The 17,113-nt window shown below is 38.5% G+C and overlaps 1 protein-coding gene across 4 annotated transcripts in view; it reads right to left on the bottom strand.

The window, feature by feature from the left end:
- Positions 1-15,617, bottom strand: part of NPTN (neuroplastin) — a 70,434-nt gene extending 54,817 nt beyond the window's left edge. The window contains exon 1 of one of the 4 annotated variants that reach the window (XM_059180436.1): positions 15,306-15,617. In XM_059180436.1, coding sequence (XP_059036419.1) covers positions 15,306-15,396 — 91 coding nt within the window. In that variant the 5' untranslated portion in view covers positions 15,397-15,617. The other 3 variants (XM_059180438.1, XM_059180439.1, XM_059180437.1) reach the window with 3 other exon arrangements.
- Positions 15,618-17,113: the final 1,496 nt, after the last annotated feature.

Below are 17,113 nucleotides of genomic sequence, written 5' to 3'. Positions count from 1 at the left end.
TATATCTGAAGGGTCTCATGATTAAGGTTTTACTGGACGGTAATAAATTACCTTTTCCCAAAAACAGCTAGCTGTCTCAAGGTCCTGGAAACCTTGCTTCCAAAATTCCTTAGAGACCTATGCTATCTCTAACCACCACCCCCCCACAACTTGAAAGTGTATAATGGACTATTCCTCATGACCTCGGTGAAGGTCTTTCTGCCCATGGGTCCTGTCCCCGTGCTTTAATAAAATCACCTTTTTGCACCAAAGACGTCTCAAGAATTCTTTCTTAGGGAGCCTGGGTGGCTCAGTGGGTTAAAGCCTCTGCCTTCGGCTCAGGTTATGATCCCAGGGTCCTGGGATCAAGCCCCCCATGGGGTTCTCTGCTCAGCGGGGGGGGGGGGGGGGGGGGGGGGAGAGAGCCTGCTTCCCTTCCTCTCTCTCTGCCTGCTTCTCTGACTACTTGTGATCTTCGTCTGTCAAATAAATAAATAAAATCTTCAAAAAAAAATTAAAAAAAAAAAAAAAGAATTCTTTCTTGCCTGTCAGCTTCAAACCCTAACATCGTCTTTGCTACATCAGAAATGATAGTGTTTCATAACGGTAAGGTGACACTAAGACACTACATGTGTCTTAAACACATTCCACTCAAATTCTTTCCCATTCTGACTTTAAAGCTACTAAAACACACATACCTGTTACTGAGATACACGTGCTAGCCATCTCATACTTCTAATGGTAATTTCTCAGCAATTTTCACTATAGTTTAATGTTGTTCCTAAAGTAAAAACTATTACTCTATATACTCTAGTGTTATTTTTTTTCTTTAATACACATCAAAATTTACCCTTTCATCCTACAGCTGAAAAATCTGATTACCGCTAGCACCACCCCCACCCCATAATTGAATTTTAATGTCTACCTGCCCCTGGGTAGCAAATTATATGCTCCATAGGCAGACATTTCAGAATGTTCCATGTACACTCCACAGTAAGTGGTAGCTTTGCAGGGAAGCACTAAAATTTACCAGTCCACAGCAAGTACCTTATAGTTCATAATCAATATTCATTACTAGCCACCTGCCTAGAATTCTTTCTGCCTTGATGTCCTCAGTTATATAAGGAATTAATTTTCTTTGTGACTAGACCTCAAAGACTATCTGTGCTGTTTCTGAAAAATACGGACATTATGACCTTAAAACATTTTAAGAACATGTTAGGAAAACCTCCATCATACAATAAAAATCATTAAACAGCTATTAGGAAGAGCAAAAACACCCAGAAGACACAATATGCAAACACTCCAGCTCAAAAACATGAGTCAACTAAACTTTGCATATGACAGGCAAAATAGAATTTGCTACCCCTCTGCCTCAAAAAGGTCCAAGTAAAACAGGACAAACAATTTAGAAGTATCAAAAGTTTATCTAGAAACAATGGAAGATACCTGAAAGGACAGGCCAAGTAGGTACAGATAAGACCAAAATTAAGACCAAAAAAAAGAGGGCGCCTGGGTGGCTCAGTGGGTTGAGCCGCTGCCTTCGGCTCAGGTCATGATCTCAGGGTCCTGGGATCGAGTCCCGCACCGGGCTCTCTGCTCAGCGGGGAGCCTGTTTCCTCCTCTCTTCCTCTCTGCCTGCCTCTCTGCCTACTTGTGATCTCTCTCTGTCAAATAAATAAATAAATAAATAAATAAATAAATAAAATCTTTAAAAAAAAAAATTTGTTTAAGACCAAAAAAATAGGGGGGGGGGGAAGGACTTAAAAAAATTAAATATATACCATATATACACGGTACTACACAATTAAACCATAAAGCTGTTAAAAAGGACTCAAAATCATACTGTGGAGGAAAAGAGACAAACAACAGAATTCTGAGGACAGGAATAAAGGAATAAAGCACATGCTTTCTTGTATTGCCTTAATCATTTAGGTCCCTGTCTTAATGCCTAAAGTTAAAAAGAAAAGAATTTTCTGCTGCTAACGTATGAAGACAAGATGTACAGCAAGACATATATGCCTTTAAAGCATTTTATAAGAACCAAGAAAACGTGGAACTTTTAAAACCTTCACTGAACTGGAAGAAAAGCACACACGCGAGTTTACTGGTAACAATCATGTTGCTAAATTTCTAGCTCAAGCAACAACTCTAAAAATATGTCACTACTATGGCATAATCTAATTTTGAAGGTGCAATAAAGTACTGTAGTACTACCAATATTACCCACTCTACCGTTACTTCAAAAATAAATAGCACTGCAGGGCATCGGGGTGGCAAAGTCAGTTAAGTATCCAACTCTTGGTTTTCACATAGTCATGATTTCAGAGTTGTGGAATCAGGACCGAAATTGGGGTCTGTGCTCAGTAAGGTGTGTGCTTGGGTTTCTTTTTCCCTCTCCTTCTGCTCCTCCCCATCCCATGCACTCTTGCAAATAAATAAATAAATAGATAGATAGACAGCATTGCTAAAAATATCCTCGCTATGCTAAAGTTGAAAAACAACCTGAAAGACTAAGGAGGTTGATCATTTGGAATTAGCATGTTTAGTGTTAGCATCACACTCCAAAGACCTTAAATGATTGATGGATTGTGCGTTAACCAAAAAAATTCATTTTAATTACGTCCTTGCTTCTATTAAAAATAGAAAGGGACCAATATCTCCCATATTGGATTTCAAATTTCATAATCATTTCACGATAGAAACACACAGCTTCCTTTCAGATTAAAAAGTAAACCAAGATAACTGAAAGGGTAATAGTGAAAGAAACATGTGTGTCTGGTACAACGCTAGGTGATTTACATTTGCAATCCCATTCTAACACTACTCTATGAGGTGTGTATTCACCTAATTCACAGATAAGGAAACAGGGATTAAGAGAACTGCCAAGGGGCACATGGGAAATCATGATCCCAAGGGCCTAGGATCAAGTCCCACATTGGGCTCCCTGCTAGGTAGAGAGTCTGCTTCTCCCTTTTTTTTCTCCCTCTGCCTCTCTCCCTGCTCCTGCACGCTCTCTCTCTCAAAGAAGTACATCTTAAAAAAGAGAGAAAGAGAATTGCCAAAAATCAGGACTCCAAATGTCTTTCAAAATTCATAATATAGTCTCTTTTGGTAAAGAGCATGCAAAACAGGCCTCTAGTGAGCCAGGTCCAGGGATTCTCAACATCCCACAAAACAGGAAACATCTTAAACAACAAAGAATTGTCCCTCTTCCTACACAACTTTCAAATGGCATTCAATATGAAAAACTTGTTCTGGGCCTAGAACCTAACTCTTTTTTAAATATAACACATAAAGCATTCTTACATGATTTTTATCATCACTCAATTTTCCAGGAATGTAATTACCATCTAGAGTGAGAACAGACTGGATTTGGTTTCATTTGAAACTTTACCAAAAGTTGCTCAACTTCTCAGAAAATGACACTGTCAACAGCAGTGCCACCTGTGGTATCTGAGTCACCTTTACAGCAAGACTACATCAGTCTGCCTTTGTAACTGTCATATTCTTGGTTTTTCTACATATGGATATAAACAGTAGACTGCCTCATTGCCTTCCTGTGCAGCCATGCCTGAACATCTGGACCAAACTATTTTATTATTAGTTATGTTCTCCTTTATATTACATTCAGGGCATTACATTTTTTTTTTTTTTCTTAATGTGTAGGGAGGATAAAACATCTAGGAACCTCATCCAGGAGAGTTACAAAAATGTGTTAAGAAAGAGGACACAAAATACTCTTGACTTTACTTTTTGTCATCTATCTAGGGCAAGGAGGGAATGGGGATAGGGAGGTAACAGGATGTCCCTACAACCAGATTTAACCTGAAATGACAGCAGGACTGGGAAGCACATTTCAAAGATTACAGAAATTCAGTATCAGCCTCCCCCAGAAGAGGGAGGATAATTCAGTGAAACACATCATCATTATCATCATCATCTTCATCATAATGGCACCTGGGTGGCTCAGTCAGTTAAGCGTCAGCTCAGATCATGATCTCAGGGTTGTGAGATAAATCCCACATCAGGCTCCATTCTGGGTGTGGAGCCCTGCTTCAGATTCTCTCTCTCCCTCTCTCTCTGCCCCGCCCTCTAAAAAGAATAAAATAAAATAAATAAAACAAAAATGCACATTCTAAGATACACTCATCATTTGTCAGAAAAAACAACCTTGAAATAATTGTTCTTCTCATTAGCATTTCATTTTCCTCTTCAATTTCCTATGAATCACCAGAGCTGCAGTAAGCGTAAATACTTTAGAAAGTACAAAACCCTATACTCAAAGCTATGCATACATGCCACTTTACAATATGGTTTATAAAGCACTTTCCCACACATTATCATTTAATTTAATGAGAACCCTATAGATTAAGTACTAACCTAATCTTAAAAATGGAAAGTATAGCAACTAAAATGGAAATAGGAATTCAAGACTACTCCCAAATCCAGTGCTTTCTCTATTCAACTACACTGCCCCACAAAATAACATCTTTAACACAGTTTTTATTTATATTTTACATTCACAGTGGGAAAAGTATCAGTTTATCTGTAATATGGTCTCCAACTGAGTTTAGACATCAAATTTAAACTACACTAATTTTCTAGTTTCATAAAAACCATGAATTATTTTGAACACCTCTTAAAACTGCCTTAAATATATTTCAAATAAATATGCATGATCACGCTTTATGCTACTTAATATCATTCATCCTGGAACCTACTTTTTAAAAAATTTCTTTATCTGAGAGAAAGAGAGATATCACAAGCAGGAGGGGCAGAGGAAGAAGGAGAATAGAATCTCAAGCAACTCGCTGCTAAGCATGGAGCTCAATGGGGGCTAGATCCCAGACCCCAAGATCATGACCTGAGCTGAAAACCAAGAGTCAGATGCTTAACTAACTGTGCTACCCAGGTGTCCCCACCCTGAAACCTGCACATTGTTCAATTCTTGTTATTCTTTTAGCTGTCTCACCCTGGCCCACACCACAAGGACAGAAGGTAAAATCTCTTACACTGAATTACTAATACAAAGTGACACAACTCTGGTCAAAGACCTTAAAACTAAAGCTCATGGAACCATGATTTTTCTTAGTATTAAAACTTACCTGTAAAGAAATCACATCCCTCAACTACAGAGCTAACATCTACTTTCTGACTCTCTAAATCAGGGGGTTATAATTCAGCAAGTGAGGGTGTGTGGCCAGTCACATCTTCATTCATACATTTCTCTTCTTCCATACTAAGAATGCAAATATATTCCAAGCCCCAGAGTAAAAATCTGAAAAATAACAATCCTTGAATGAAGGGACACAGAATTATCTTTATCATATATGCTCAGGCAATAGTGACCTAAATTTTAAAATATTTCAGGAAAGTAGAAAAGAGGGGAGTTGATAAAATAACCACCTAAGAGCTTGTGCAGACATCCTTCCCGAAAATAGCTTCAATTTTTAAAGAATAAAAAACCTATTCTGTCAAATATAACAGAATTGAAGAAAAGATATATAGAAACATGATGTAACCAAAATTTAAAAACTACCCTAAACTATATTTTCTCACACAAAATTTGCAATATGACAATATGCAAATTTTAATATGACAATTTTGGTCATATTAAATCTACTTTTAAAAGATTTCTTTTAACACACAAAACTCACCAAATTACAAGATTCTTTGTCACTTAAGTTCTAAATGGAAAACCAAAATAGAAAAATAGAAAAAAAAAAAAAAAAAGACATTAATGTTGCCAGATTCAGCAAAAAAAAAAAAAAAACTTTGTTGTTTATCTGAAGTGCAAATATAACTGAGCATCCAACATTTTATCTGGCAACCCTATACTCTGAACTGAATAAAGTGAGCTCTTACCTTTCCCAAAGTATTACAGCATCAGCTCCCACTCAAAGAACAAGCTAGGCTTCTATCACAGAAGAATTTTGACTAATGAACTCTTAAAGAGTTAGTCTGGTAGTTGATAAGGCTTTCTCTAAGAGCTGACATTTACCATATAAAAAACAATGCCTGTTTCCTAAGAGCCAAAGTTTAAACTTTTACTAGGTTCCACGCAATATGAACTCTTAAGGAGTTTAATATTTCTATGTGTAAAACCCAAATCTGAAAAGATTCGTAATGTAGGTTTTTTGTAACTAAAAAAAATTGTTCATAAAGACTATAATAAGCAGAATCCTATTCTCAGCATTACAAGCAGATACTAAAAGCTACTTTAATGGATTCCAAAGTTCATCTGCCATTTTTTTTTTAAATTCATAATCATAGAACTTTGGTGTTGGAAACTAATTTCTGACCCTTTAGAAACTTCTGGAAGTCCCACTTCACTTCATATTCATTTCCATAAAAGTTTTTTTTTCTATTACTGAGCTCTTAAGTACTAGATATAACAGAGCCTCCCTTTTGTTTTATGAGGCCCCTCTCTCCTCTCAACCTCTTGCCCTACTTATAAACAGCTCTGACAATGAGAGAGTGCAAATAACTATTCCTCTGCTAGTTTCATTAATATCATTTTCTTAATACTAAATCTATACTTTTCCTCCTCGTGCTCTAGGCCACTGCTCTATGATACAGCCCATCCATCTTTGGAGACTGCCCAATTCCCTTACTTCATTTACACTGCTAGTTTGAAGGTATTAATAGATAATCATATCCCCCTAGTGCTCCCTTTTCCTAAATTTAGCTCCTTCAGGCTTTTCTCCTAAGGCTTACGCTACCATCAATGTAGAATTATCTGCATGTTATCTTAAATGTGGTTGAAAAGTGTTCATAATTATTTGGAGTTTTAGCCTAGTAAGAAAACAGTAACACTGTTAGCAGTACCAGATCACTAGGTTATTTGTCTAGGGGTAATTCAGTGACAGTTCCCTGGAAGTTATTTGAAACCTCGTTATAGTTGCTCTTCTCTAGGTAGCAGTTTCCTGGTTTGCATTAAGGCCATTTATTTCATCTTCTTTGGTGAATGATTTGATATTCAGTACTAACTAATATAATTTCAATGCTGGAGCAGCTATGTTATTTTTCCAGTTGTTCCACAATGTCCAAAACTCCACACAGTGTCTAAAAATGAGTAAACCTGCTACTCTAGCATCTTAAACATGAAAGCCTAATGATGCTTCAGTGATGCTTCTGTTTTATTTTTCCCTCCTTCCCTGTGGCCAGTACTCAAGTCATTCTGTATTCACCAGCAAAGTTCCTCAGACAATGGCATGAAAGGAAGCATTCAGTTCTGAATAAACAGGCAGTGCTCCCAGTCCTGTACTCAAACCATAACTCAAAGGCACAGGCTATAATAAGCAACAGAAGTTCTCATTTAAAAGGACAACTAAAGGGGCACCTGAGTGGCTCAGGTCATAATCTCAGAGTCCTGAGACCCAAGCCCTGCGTTGGGCCCTGGCTTCATCAGGGAGTCTGCTTGAGATTCTATTCTCTCTCCCCATCTTTCTCTCCACCCTGCTCCACCATGCACTCTATCTCTCTAAAATAAATCTCCAAAAAAAAAAAAAAAAAAAAAAAAAAAGTAAATAAAAGGATTAAACATACTAGAAAACTTATGCTTTGATTATAATATTCAAAGTACTATAGCTTCCCCTATGTCCCAAGTTCAGATAGGGAAAAAAAGTCATCATTATTCATGAGGCAAATGCCTCATGAAAATCCTTATTGTATTTATAATCATATTATTCTAGACAACCACAGCACATAAAAAAATAAAACAACAACCCAAAACTACTCCATATGAGAAAATGCTGTTGAGTCTCACTATCCATTAATGAATTATGAAATCGAGGTAGGTCACAATAGTTTTCTTCATATGCATGAGAATGCAGATATTGTACAAAATGTTACATACTTATGCATATACTTTGTCACAAAATCTGTACTTCTGGATCACAAAAGTGTGAAAGTCTTTTTCTAAACAGCTTTTATATTTTTAGAATCATTTCAACATAATTGTGAATGAAATTATTACCATTTTATTAATGAGCTAATCCCTACTAAATGCATTTCAGTATCTAAAAAATTTTAGTTTGTAATGTTTACTTTTCATGTTATTTTTAAATTAATAAGCAGCAAGGATGTATTTATAACTCTTCAAACTAGATGATGAGTATATGGGAGTTTATTACATTATTGAGTCTACTTTTTATATGTTTGAAATTCTAACAAAAATGTAAAAAAAGAAAACAAGGAAATGGATCTACTTAACAAATAAATACAAAGACGTATAAGAAATAAACTTATAAACTGAGACTTGAACACACTATTTCTAAGGACAAAAAACCCAGGAACTTCCTCAGATTTAATTCTGGTAATACTTAGATTGCCTTGTTCAACTATAATGGAAAGGTTTAGAGATCTAAAAAAAATACATAAGAGACAGGAGAAACAAAGCCATAAAGAGAAAACCTCCTCAATGGATAATACAATTATTTAAGTGTGCCTCATTGTCTCTTCATTGCCTCTACAATAGTCAACTACTTTTCAACCAATAGAAAGAACACAAAATATCTACCTACCTGGCAGTGCTTTTCATTTCTTAAAATGTTTAATTCACACTGGCAATTTTCCCAGTGAGTTTAATATAAGAGCTCTGTAACACAACATTCTGCCTTCCTTGAAACAGAAATTACAAATGTTGTCTGAAGTAGGCTTACAGGCAGTTGGATTACAAAACAGTGCATAGCTCAAAAATCAGTTTTTCTTATTTCCAAAAAGTAAGTTTCTAAACACTTATTAAAACATAAAACATTCTCTCCCTAGGCCCTTTATGCATTAGAACTACCTTAAACTATAAGGTCAATTGTGTAATTTTAGAACTGGAAGGGAATTTAGACATCAAAGTGGTTTTTCAAATACTGTATCAGGAAGAAAAGAAGAATCAGTGGCATAACAATTTATATACCCAGGCACACTTACTTTTTTACTGTATCATACTGCATATGGAACATTTTATTTTGCCTTGTTAGTATTCTATCAGAAAAGGACATGACATTTTGTTTTGTACAGTATTTTACATTTAATCACTTTTAGAATGTGAGTATACACCTGGATAGAATTAAAACTATTGGTACAATCTGTAACTTAATGTTTTCTGATAATATAAACTTACATAATATATAGAACCCTGACACTTTCAGAATGATTTCACATAATCTCATTTATATTTCACTGTCTAGTCAATTTGAAGCAATTCTTGGTTGTAATGATAAAAACAAAGATAAAGCAAAGGGAAACAAAACCTATCAAAACTGACATATTTCTGGAAAATACCATAAAATACACCACAAACTTATAGTAATTAGGATTATTTGGAAGACAAGCCAGTCTTAAAACATCCCATAACTGTTTTCAGAAATGCAAAAGAATACCATTCACTAGTTTTAGTACAAGGAACTTAACACAAGATGTTTCCATCAAAGCTGACCACAATCTATTTTAATGAAGAGATAGGACTGGGTTTTTTAAACCTGAAACAACAAAAACAAGAAACAGAAAACCAGCAGGTGGGTGAGGAACCCTGAACACATTTCCCACTAACTTACTATATGCAAATAAATGTTGATACTTATGATATTCTTTAAACCCCATTTCTACACAGACCAATTAAAAGTTCTGAGCAATCGGGTCAAAATAACCTCATTAATTAGGTTTAATAAATGTGTATCTTTGTATTTACATAAAAACAAACAAAAAGGCCTACTCTCAGTTTTAGATAACACAGTAACTGGAATTAGGTGCAAATCTTTACTCCCTCTCCTAAATTGAATAAATTTTTGAAAAACAGATAACATTCTATATAGAAATAATGTTTTTACATAAGATCACTGAAATATTTCACTTTAAACTCAGTGAGAAGTCTATATTTTATATATGTACACACACACACACACCCCTATAAAATCTAACAGTTCATAAATCAGCTAATTTTTACTGGAGCTACTTCCCCAAAGCTAATCCTTACTAACTAAAATTAGGAATTCTGAAAAAAAAAAATCTACAAAAACGTCACAAAGAAGTTTAAAAATGGATTATCTAAGGTGCTTAAAATTAAACTCCATGTCATCAATGGCATTTAAAAAAATTCATATAAAATGATGTATTGTTTAAAGAGACACACTTAAAGGCAAGTCAATTGTTCACAGGTGATTTAATACCATTTTTTTTTTTTAACATTGATGTGTGAATTTACTTTAGAGGTCCCAGCTCTATTTTCTGACAGATTCTATTTTTCCAGATGGTCCTCAAATGAAGACTTATTCCTCAGTCTTACATCCCACTTTTCTCCTTGTACTACTGAAGCCTTTCTCATCTTTCCCTTTCTCTTGTAACTTCATTCTCTACCTCTGATCCTGTCCAGATTGTGCTCACTGTAAACAAAAAAGGAACAGATGCAGAAAATTCTTCACAGAATTCACTTTTTCCAAAACTTATGTGCATAATTTTACAGAAACTTTTATTGAACATCTCCTGCAAAATAGCCAACACTGTTTTCCTACACTTCATTTGTACAGATGCTAGCTACTTGTTACCTTCCCAAACTGTCTTGTAATCAAAAACTTTTACATGGATCAAACAAAGTATGGATTTTACAAAAATGTAAAGATTTTACATTCATCTTATTTTGAAAAAGTACCTCAAACTAAGTAAATGAAAACATGTCCAAATCGTTCGAACACTTATCTGGTCATATCAGCTCATCTCTGCAAACCCAGTTAAAAAATCACTTTTGTTTAAAAAAATAATAAAGACAATACAGTAACATTTTGCCTTTTACTTATGTCTACAGATATCCTCCAGAGAAAATATTTCACATCAAAACTGTATTGAGAAAAAGAAAGGGATTCTTTCAAGACAAAATAGTCTAATTTCCTCATAAGGATTTATATAACTAACTTAAAGTCAGACCTGCATTGATCTTCACTCTTAATTTCTGGCAAATGTTTGGACTGTGGAGCACATTTATATCTAAGGGCTTTTATTTCCTTTCATTGTTTTAAACCTTGGTGTATTAATAGGTCAGCTTTATTAAGTCTGACAACACAAAAACCCCATCTGCATCTCTAATTTGAAACCAGTAACCTTGAAAAACAGAGACTAAGAGCTCAGGAAGGATCCTGACTTAGAACCATGACCTTTCCACCTGAGACCCAGGACCAATTTTTCATGCCTAGGTGCTCCATCCTATCAGTAGTGATACTTGTCAATTCCCTGAGAGACTAGAGGCTTATAATCTCCTGAGGAAATGCTTTATTCCAAGGCAAACTATTTCTTCTGGTCATTTAAAATCTTATTGGGATTAATTACGTTAAGATCTCTTGCTTGACATCTAGCATGTCATTTGCACCACAGATGCTGTAGGTAACATCTGTCTTCTGTCACTCATTTCAGTTCACCCGAAGAGATGAACAATCAACAGCAAATACATGCCTAAAAACATACTCAGGGAGAGAAAACTGCCAAACAACTAAAGCAAACAGCACTCCACAGAAAAGAAAAAGATTTGTGAATCATCTATTGCTAATACTGGCATTATTACAAAAGACAATGTTCACAACTATCTAGTATCACCTAGCAAAACTGTCTCTTAAAATTTCACTCATTAATAATAAAGTTCATTAGACTCCTTATTTTCTCCCACTGAGCCCTGTTAATTACCCAATTTTATATTTTCAGTATGAATGTAATGCATTTTTACTCTCCACTCCACATTCATTCATTAGTTAACATCTCCAGCACTCCCACTGTGTGCCAGGCACTACACTCTGCTTCTCTTCTTCACAAAAATGGGATTCTATGAAAGGATGATACCTAAACCATATGAAAGATACTTAGTTCACTGAAAAAAAAAAAAAAGACCATGAAATCTCCCGAACAATGAAAATATGAACTTCCTCATCTGAATTTGCAACTGCAGACACAGTGCAGCTGGTCATTTAAAGTTACATAAGCAAAAGCACAAATCTCTGTTCAGGGCCTTCAAAATGGCCTACTTAATTTTATTCAAGATAGTGAGCAGCATTAACAATTAAGCGCTCAACATACAAATGATAAAAACAAGTAATTAATAATGTTACCTTTTAAGGGATAACAACAGTAACAGCAAACACTATAGTGAGCAAACATTTAGTACATATAATTACTGTTATGCTACATAATGTAGCATATGGCACATATAGTAACATATAGTAACATATGTTACATATAGTAACAAGTGTTACATATAGTAAAAATTCACTCCCTACTGAAACTCACTATATATGCCAAGCAGAAATCTCAGTGCATTATACCATTATATCATTTAATCGTCCCATCATCCCTAGGAGACTGGCATTATTATAAACTTCCTTTTACAGATGATTAAACCGAGGCTTGGCAGTATTACGCACTTAATATAAAATAACTTAGCTAGAAGAGCTGCGACTCAAACCCAGGTCTATCGGGATCCAGAGGCTGCTCTTGATCACCATATAATATCACTTGGTTTACACTCATTCAATTTTAAAGTCTAAAGATTTTGAATGTCATATCAGAAACGTTACTTTTTAAGACAAATTTCTTCCTCTAAAATGAGTTACATCTTTCTTGATCTATACAAAAACCAACACCTTAACTAAGGATTTTACTTTGAACTGTGGTCCTACAAGTCTAAAATTTGGATGAGAAAGTCTATCTGAATGAAAGCCTTGAGTCTCTTGGGTCACAGCTGAGAAGCAAGAGGCCTTGAGGGTCATCAGTCCAAACTCCTCATTTTAGGAAAATGAGAGACCTTTTGAAAAACATGTATTATCAGTCTAAACTACCACATACCTAATCCAAAAACACTTAGGTTTGGGTTTTTTTTTCCCTAAGTCACCATTTTAAGTAAATAAATCTAACATTTTGATATCGTAAAAATAATGGTATCCATTTCTGATGCACTATAAGAAAATACAAACTCCATGACAAGAAGTCAGACTCTTGTAGGGCTATTATCAATTGAAAGCATGAATCGTATCATAAAACATGTTATAGAAAGCTATAAAATGGCAGTCTTACCTATATGGACTCAAACACACAAAAAAACAGCCATTTCTTCCTTAAATAAAATTTACATTCATTTGGGTCAACTACAGGGCTCAGCTGCACTTCACCAGTCAGGTCAGATGACTGAATTCAAGCTCATTTCAAGGAAAAGCTGCACTATGCCGTATTTAGAACACATATCACTGAGAATAGCCAGTTGAGTCTTTGGTAGGCCTATCCAAAAACATTGCTTTAGTTGCTAAGAAACTACAATTTCCCCGTATTATAAATCATTGAAAGAAGCTAAGCCACAGCACAGAGATTAAACATGTTAAGATAAAAAATCTCTCACCTATCATGCCAAAAAAAACCATGCTATTTCCACAAATCGAAGAGCTGAAATTAGTATTAGGCTCCTTTAAATCATATTGTTAATACAGACTAAAAACTGATGAGACAAATCAAACTAACTCTACCCAGCCTTCCACAGTGGCCTCATGCTTTGGAAGAAACTGAAAAATACCCAACCGACTTCACATATTCAATGCGACAGAAATATATTTCCTTCCTGACCCCTGCAATGATCATTCAAGGCCATGAAGCATACACAAGATTTGATTAGTGCAATCTGGTATAGCAAAAACCTATATTTAACTTATGGTGATTTTCAATCCTTTATTGATATATTTTCACTGTAATCCTCAGCATTTTAAGCCCAGACTCTCCACAGAAGGCTTAACTTCAAAGACTCTTATCAGTGATTTTTTTTTAAATGAAAGCATTAAATTCCAACTATTCCAACAAGAGTAATTATAAATTGTTCTAGTATAACGAGACACTGAAGAATCAGCAATAATAATTTCTAGTTCACTCTCTAGCAGGGACTTCTGTTAAATTCTTTCCTACAAAATATGTTTAAACCTCTTAAAGGCTGTTTCCACAAAAGCAGAAACTAGTTCTCAGTATTTTTCACCTCTGAAAGATCAATTCAGCAGCTGAGTTGTTACACGGCATCACCAGTCAGAATCTTTTTTGTCTTGATCCCCCATCACCATGATTTTCTCTATTTCTCCATCTTCTCTTAAAGAGCTTCCGTTCAAAACCTAATTGTTTCCACTACAGACGGTACACATCTCAGGAACTACTTTCACGTTCCTCAGAAATAATGTCTGTTCTGCTCTGAAACTTTTAGATCTTTAAACCCCACTGCCTCCATCTCCCTGTCTTCAGATTCAGTCCCACCCCTGCAGTTCCAGTTATGTGTCTCTGCCTTCCCAAAGCCCTAAACAGTATCATACAACACTCGCCACAACTCAGCTCCTCCTGACCCTAACATATTCTCCACACTGCAAACCAACATTACACCCCCGGCTTCCTGTATTTTACTCCCTTTCCTTATTTTGTCTTTCCCCCACCCCCATCTCTGTACCCAGACACACTTATTGCTCTAATAAATATTCCCCCTACCTCAGTTTCAACCCTTTCTCCCCATCCTCTGCTCGTTTTTCCTCTCCTTATTTAGAAACTCCTTTTTGCTCTCCCAACCACTACCCTAGAATGCCCAACACTCCACCCTCCTTAGCAAACCCAGCCCTCTTCCCCCATCTCGTTGAGAGCCACAGCTGTTTCTCTTTTCAGATCCCTTACTGCAGTCAACCCACTACCTTAGCTTTCCACCTACCTTCCCTCCACCTCCATATCTAAGGTTCCGCGAGCCTTTACCCCTCCTCGGGGCTCTAGTACTCTGCTCAGTCTTCTTCAGGACTCCCCTCCCCCCAGTGTCTCCTTTTCTTTTTTTTTTCTTTTTTTCTTTTTTTTTTTTTTTTAGGGATGTCAGCTGTCTCACGGGGCCCCCGTAGAATCCTAGATAACCCCAGTGGCCGGGACCCCCGTCCTCTTGGGGAGCCTTAGTGACACCACTCCCGTCGCCTTAAACATAAATACCTGGATTCTACCGCCTTCTTTAAATGCTGCGCCCCCTCCTCATCCGCCCCCGCTACTCCAGCTCCTCACGTCGGCTTCCCAGTGTCCCCTCCCCGGCTCGCAGCGACGAGCCCCACGATGTGAAGCCTCTAAGTCCGCAACACCACAGGCTCCTAACGGACGCCCCCACCTCTCGGACCGGCGCCTCGGTTCTCACACCCGCGCCTCTTCGAACTCCCGACCCGCATCTCCCCTCGGGTGCGCAGCCCTTCATACTCTCGACCGGCCCTCTTCCCCTTGCTCCGGCACCTCCGCGGGCCCGGGACGGCCTCCTCGGGTCGCCGGCGTCCCTCGGCCCCCGCCCGGCCCGCCCCCGGCACCCCGCTTACCGTTCTGAGCGGCGCCTGGCCCTGGGAGGAGGGAGCCAGAGACCAGCAACAGCGAGAGGGCCAAGGCGCTGGGAAGCGACGAGCCCGACATCCTCCCTGCGGAAGACCGAACAGCGAATGGGCCGGGGCCAGAGCCGGGGCCGGGGCCGGGGCCGGGGAAGGGAGGGGAGGGAGGGAGGGGGCGGGCGAGTGCGCGAGGGAGTGAGCGAGGGAGGCAGCAACAGCTAGGCTCCGTCCTTCTCCGTCCTCCTCCTACCGCCGCAGCGCCCAAGCCTCGCGAGATCTACGCTCCGGGGCCGTGGGCGGTTAAGGAGAGACGGCGGCAAAGCTCGCGAGAAGAAGCGGCCTCGACTGATGCTCCCGCCCATCAGACCGGTGTCCCGCCCCTGCAGAGGCTGATTGGCCTAGAGCTAGATGGGTCACGTGCCAAGGGCACTTCTGGCCACGTGACGGGGCGGGGCGGGGCTCCTCCACTCCTTTGGCCCTGGTGGAACCGTAGGCTGTGCTTTTTGCTTACCCTCTGTGAGACGGGAGCGCCCATAAACAAGAGGAAGCTTTGGGGACACAATATGTTTCCTTCTCTCATCCTGCTTTTCATTTGTTGGAGCTCTAGGCTGCTCTCATTGTCTCCAAAGTCCTTGTCGGTCTTCCTTCTGGACTTTGACCTCAGACCCTACAGGCATCCCGCTCCAACCTTCTACTTCCGCCTGTTTTAATCCTCCAGGCATAGTGACGTCCTCCACGTGTTCGGATATTACCCTGTGCTTTCTGCATTTGCTCCCGCCCCTTGAGATGTCCTCCTTTTCCGCGCGCTTCTCCTCCTCCTCCCCCATTCTGACCTTATTTTAATTTCACAGAATCTCACGGCCTGAAGTTCAGCTAGCCTAATTGCGCATCCATAGACACTAAATGCTACAAGAAAGTCATCATGTGCTAACTTACATGAAGAATCTTCGGAAGCATTATTATGCAGTGAACATTTATTGAGTACCTGCTGGGTACCAAGTTTTCACATCTGCTGTGAAACCCAGATGTAAAGACTGTCCCCATTTTCATAAAGTTCACAACCTAATCTGTCAGAGGAACAAGGAAGAGGACGAATGACGGCATAGCAAAACGACCCATAGGAAAGGAGTCAGAGAAGAGTTCTATGTGGTCGCTACTGTTTGTATGGAATTGAGAAATGCACTTTTTAAGGGTATCTTTTAGAACTGCTATCAGCACCGTCGATCCTTGGCCATCAAAGGAGTTTCCGTAGCTTAGCTCATCTCTGAGTCAGACCAGACATCCTGGGGAGTGTCTGTGGAGTGAAATTGTGAGAAGACAAGTAAACAGTCCTGGTGATCTGAGTCAATTCAAAGATAGAGCTTGGGGAACCAGAAGGAAGGAACACTCACCAAGACCTTCACAGGCTCAAGTCAAAGTAGTCTCAAGGTTTCAGCATGAACTGGACAGCTGGTGGTTCCAGACTGAGCTTTCAAGCAAACACTGGGACTACAGCTGTGGCATGTTGCGGATGGAACGGAAACCAATATCGTCTGAGACTTTAGGTGTGTGTGTGACCAAGGGATTGGCAGGTGTCCTAGAATAAATAGGCCATTCTGCAGACAGCTGTATATGCAGGGCTGCAGGGCTGCCTGTGGTGAGGCGGGTTTTCAGCTAGTGGAAATTTGGTGAGATGCAACTATAACCCTAATCAACATCCCCATTTAATTAGGGAGCCTCAAAACAAGGGATCCTTGCAAAACGATTATGCTCATTTTGTGGGTAGAGAAACTGAGGCCAAGAAAGGCGTGACCTTCCCAGGG

This window comes from Mustela lutreola, chromosome 7 (genome assembly GCF_030435805.1).
Source record: "Mustela lutreola isolate mMusLut2 chromosome 7, mMusLut2.pri, whole genome shotgun sequence".
Taxonomy (NCBI): Eukaryota; Metazoa; Chordata; class Mammalia; order Carnivora; family Mustelidae; genus Mustela; species Mustela lutreola.
The sequence above is the reverse complement of the archived record's forward strand: the minus strand, read 5'-3'. Positions and strand labels throughout refer to the sequence as shown.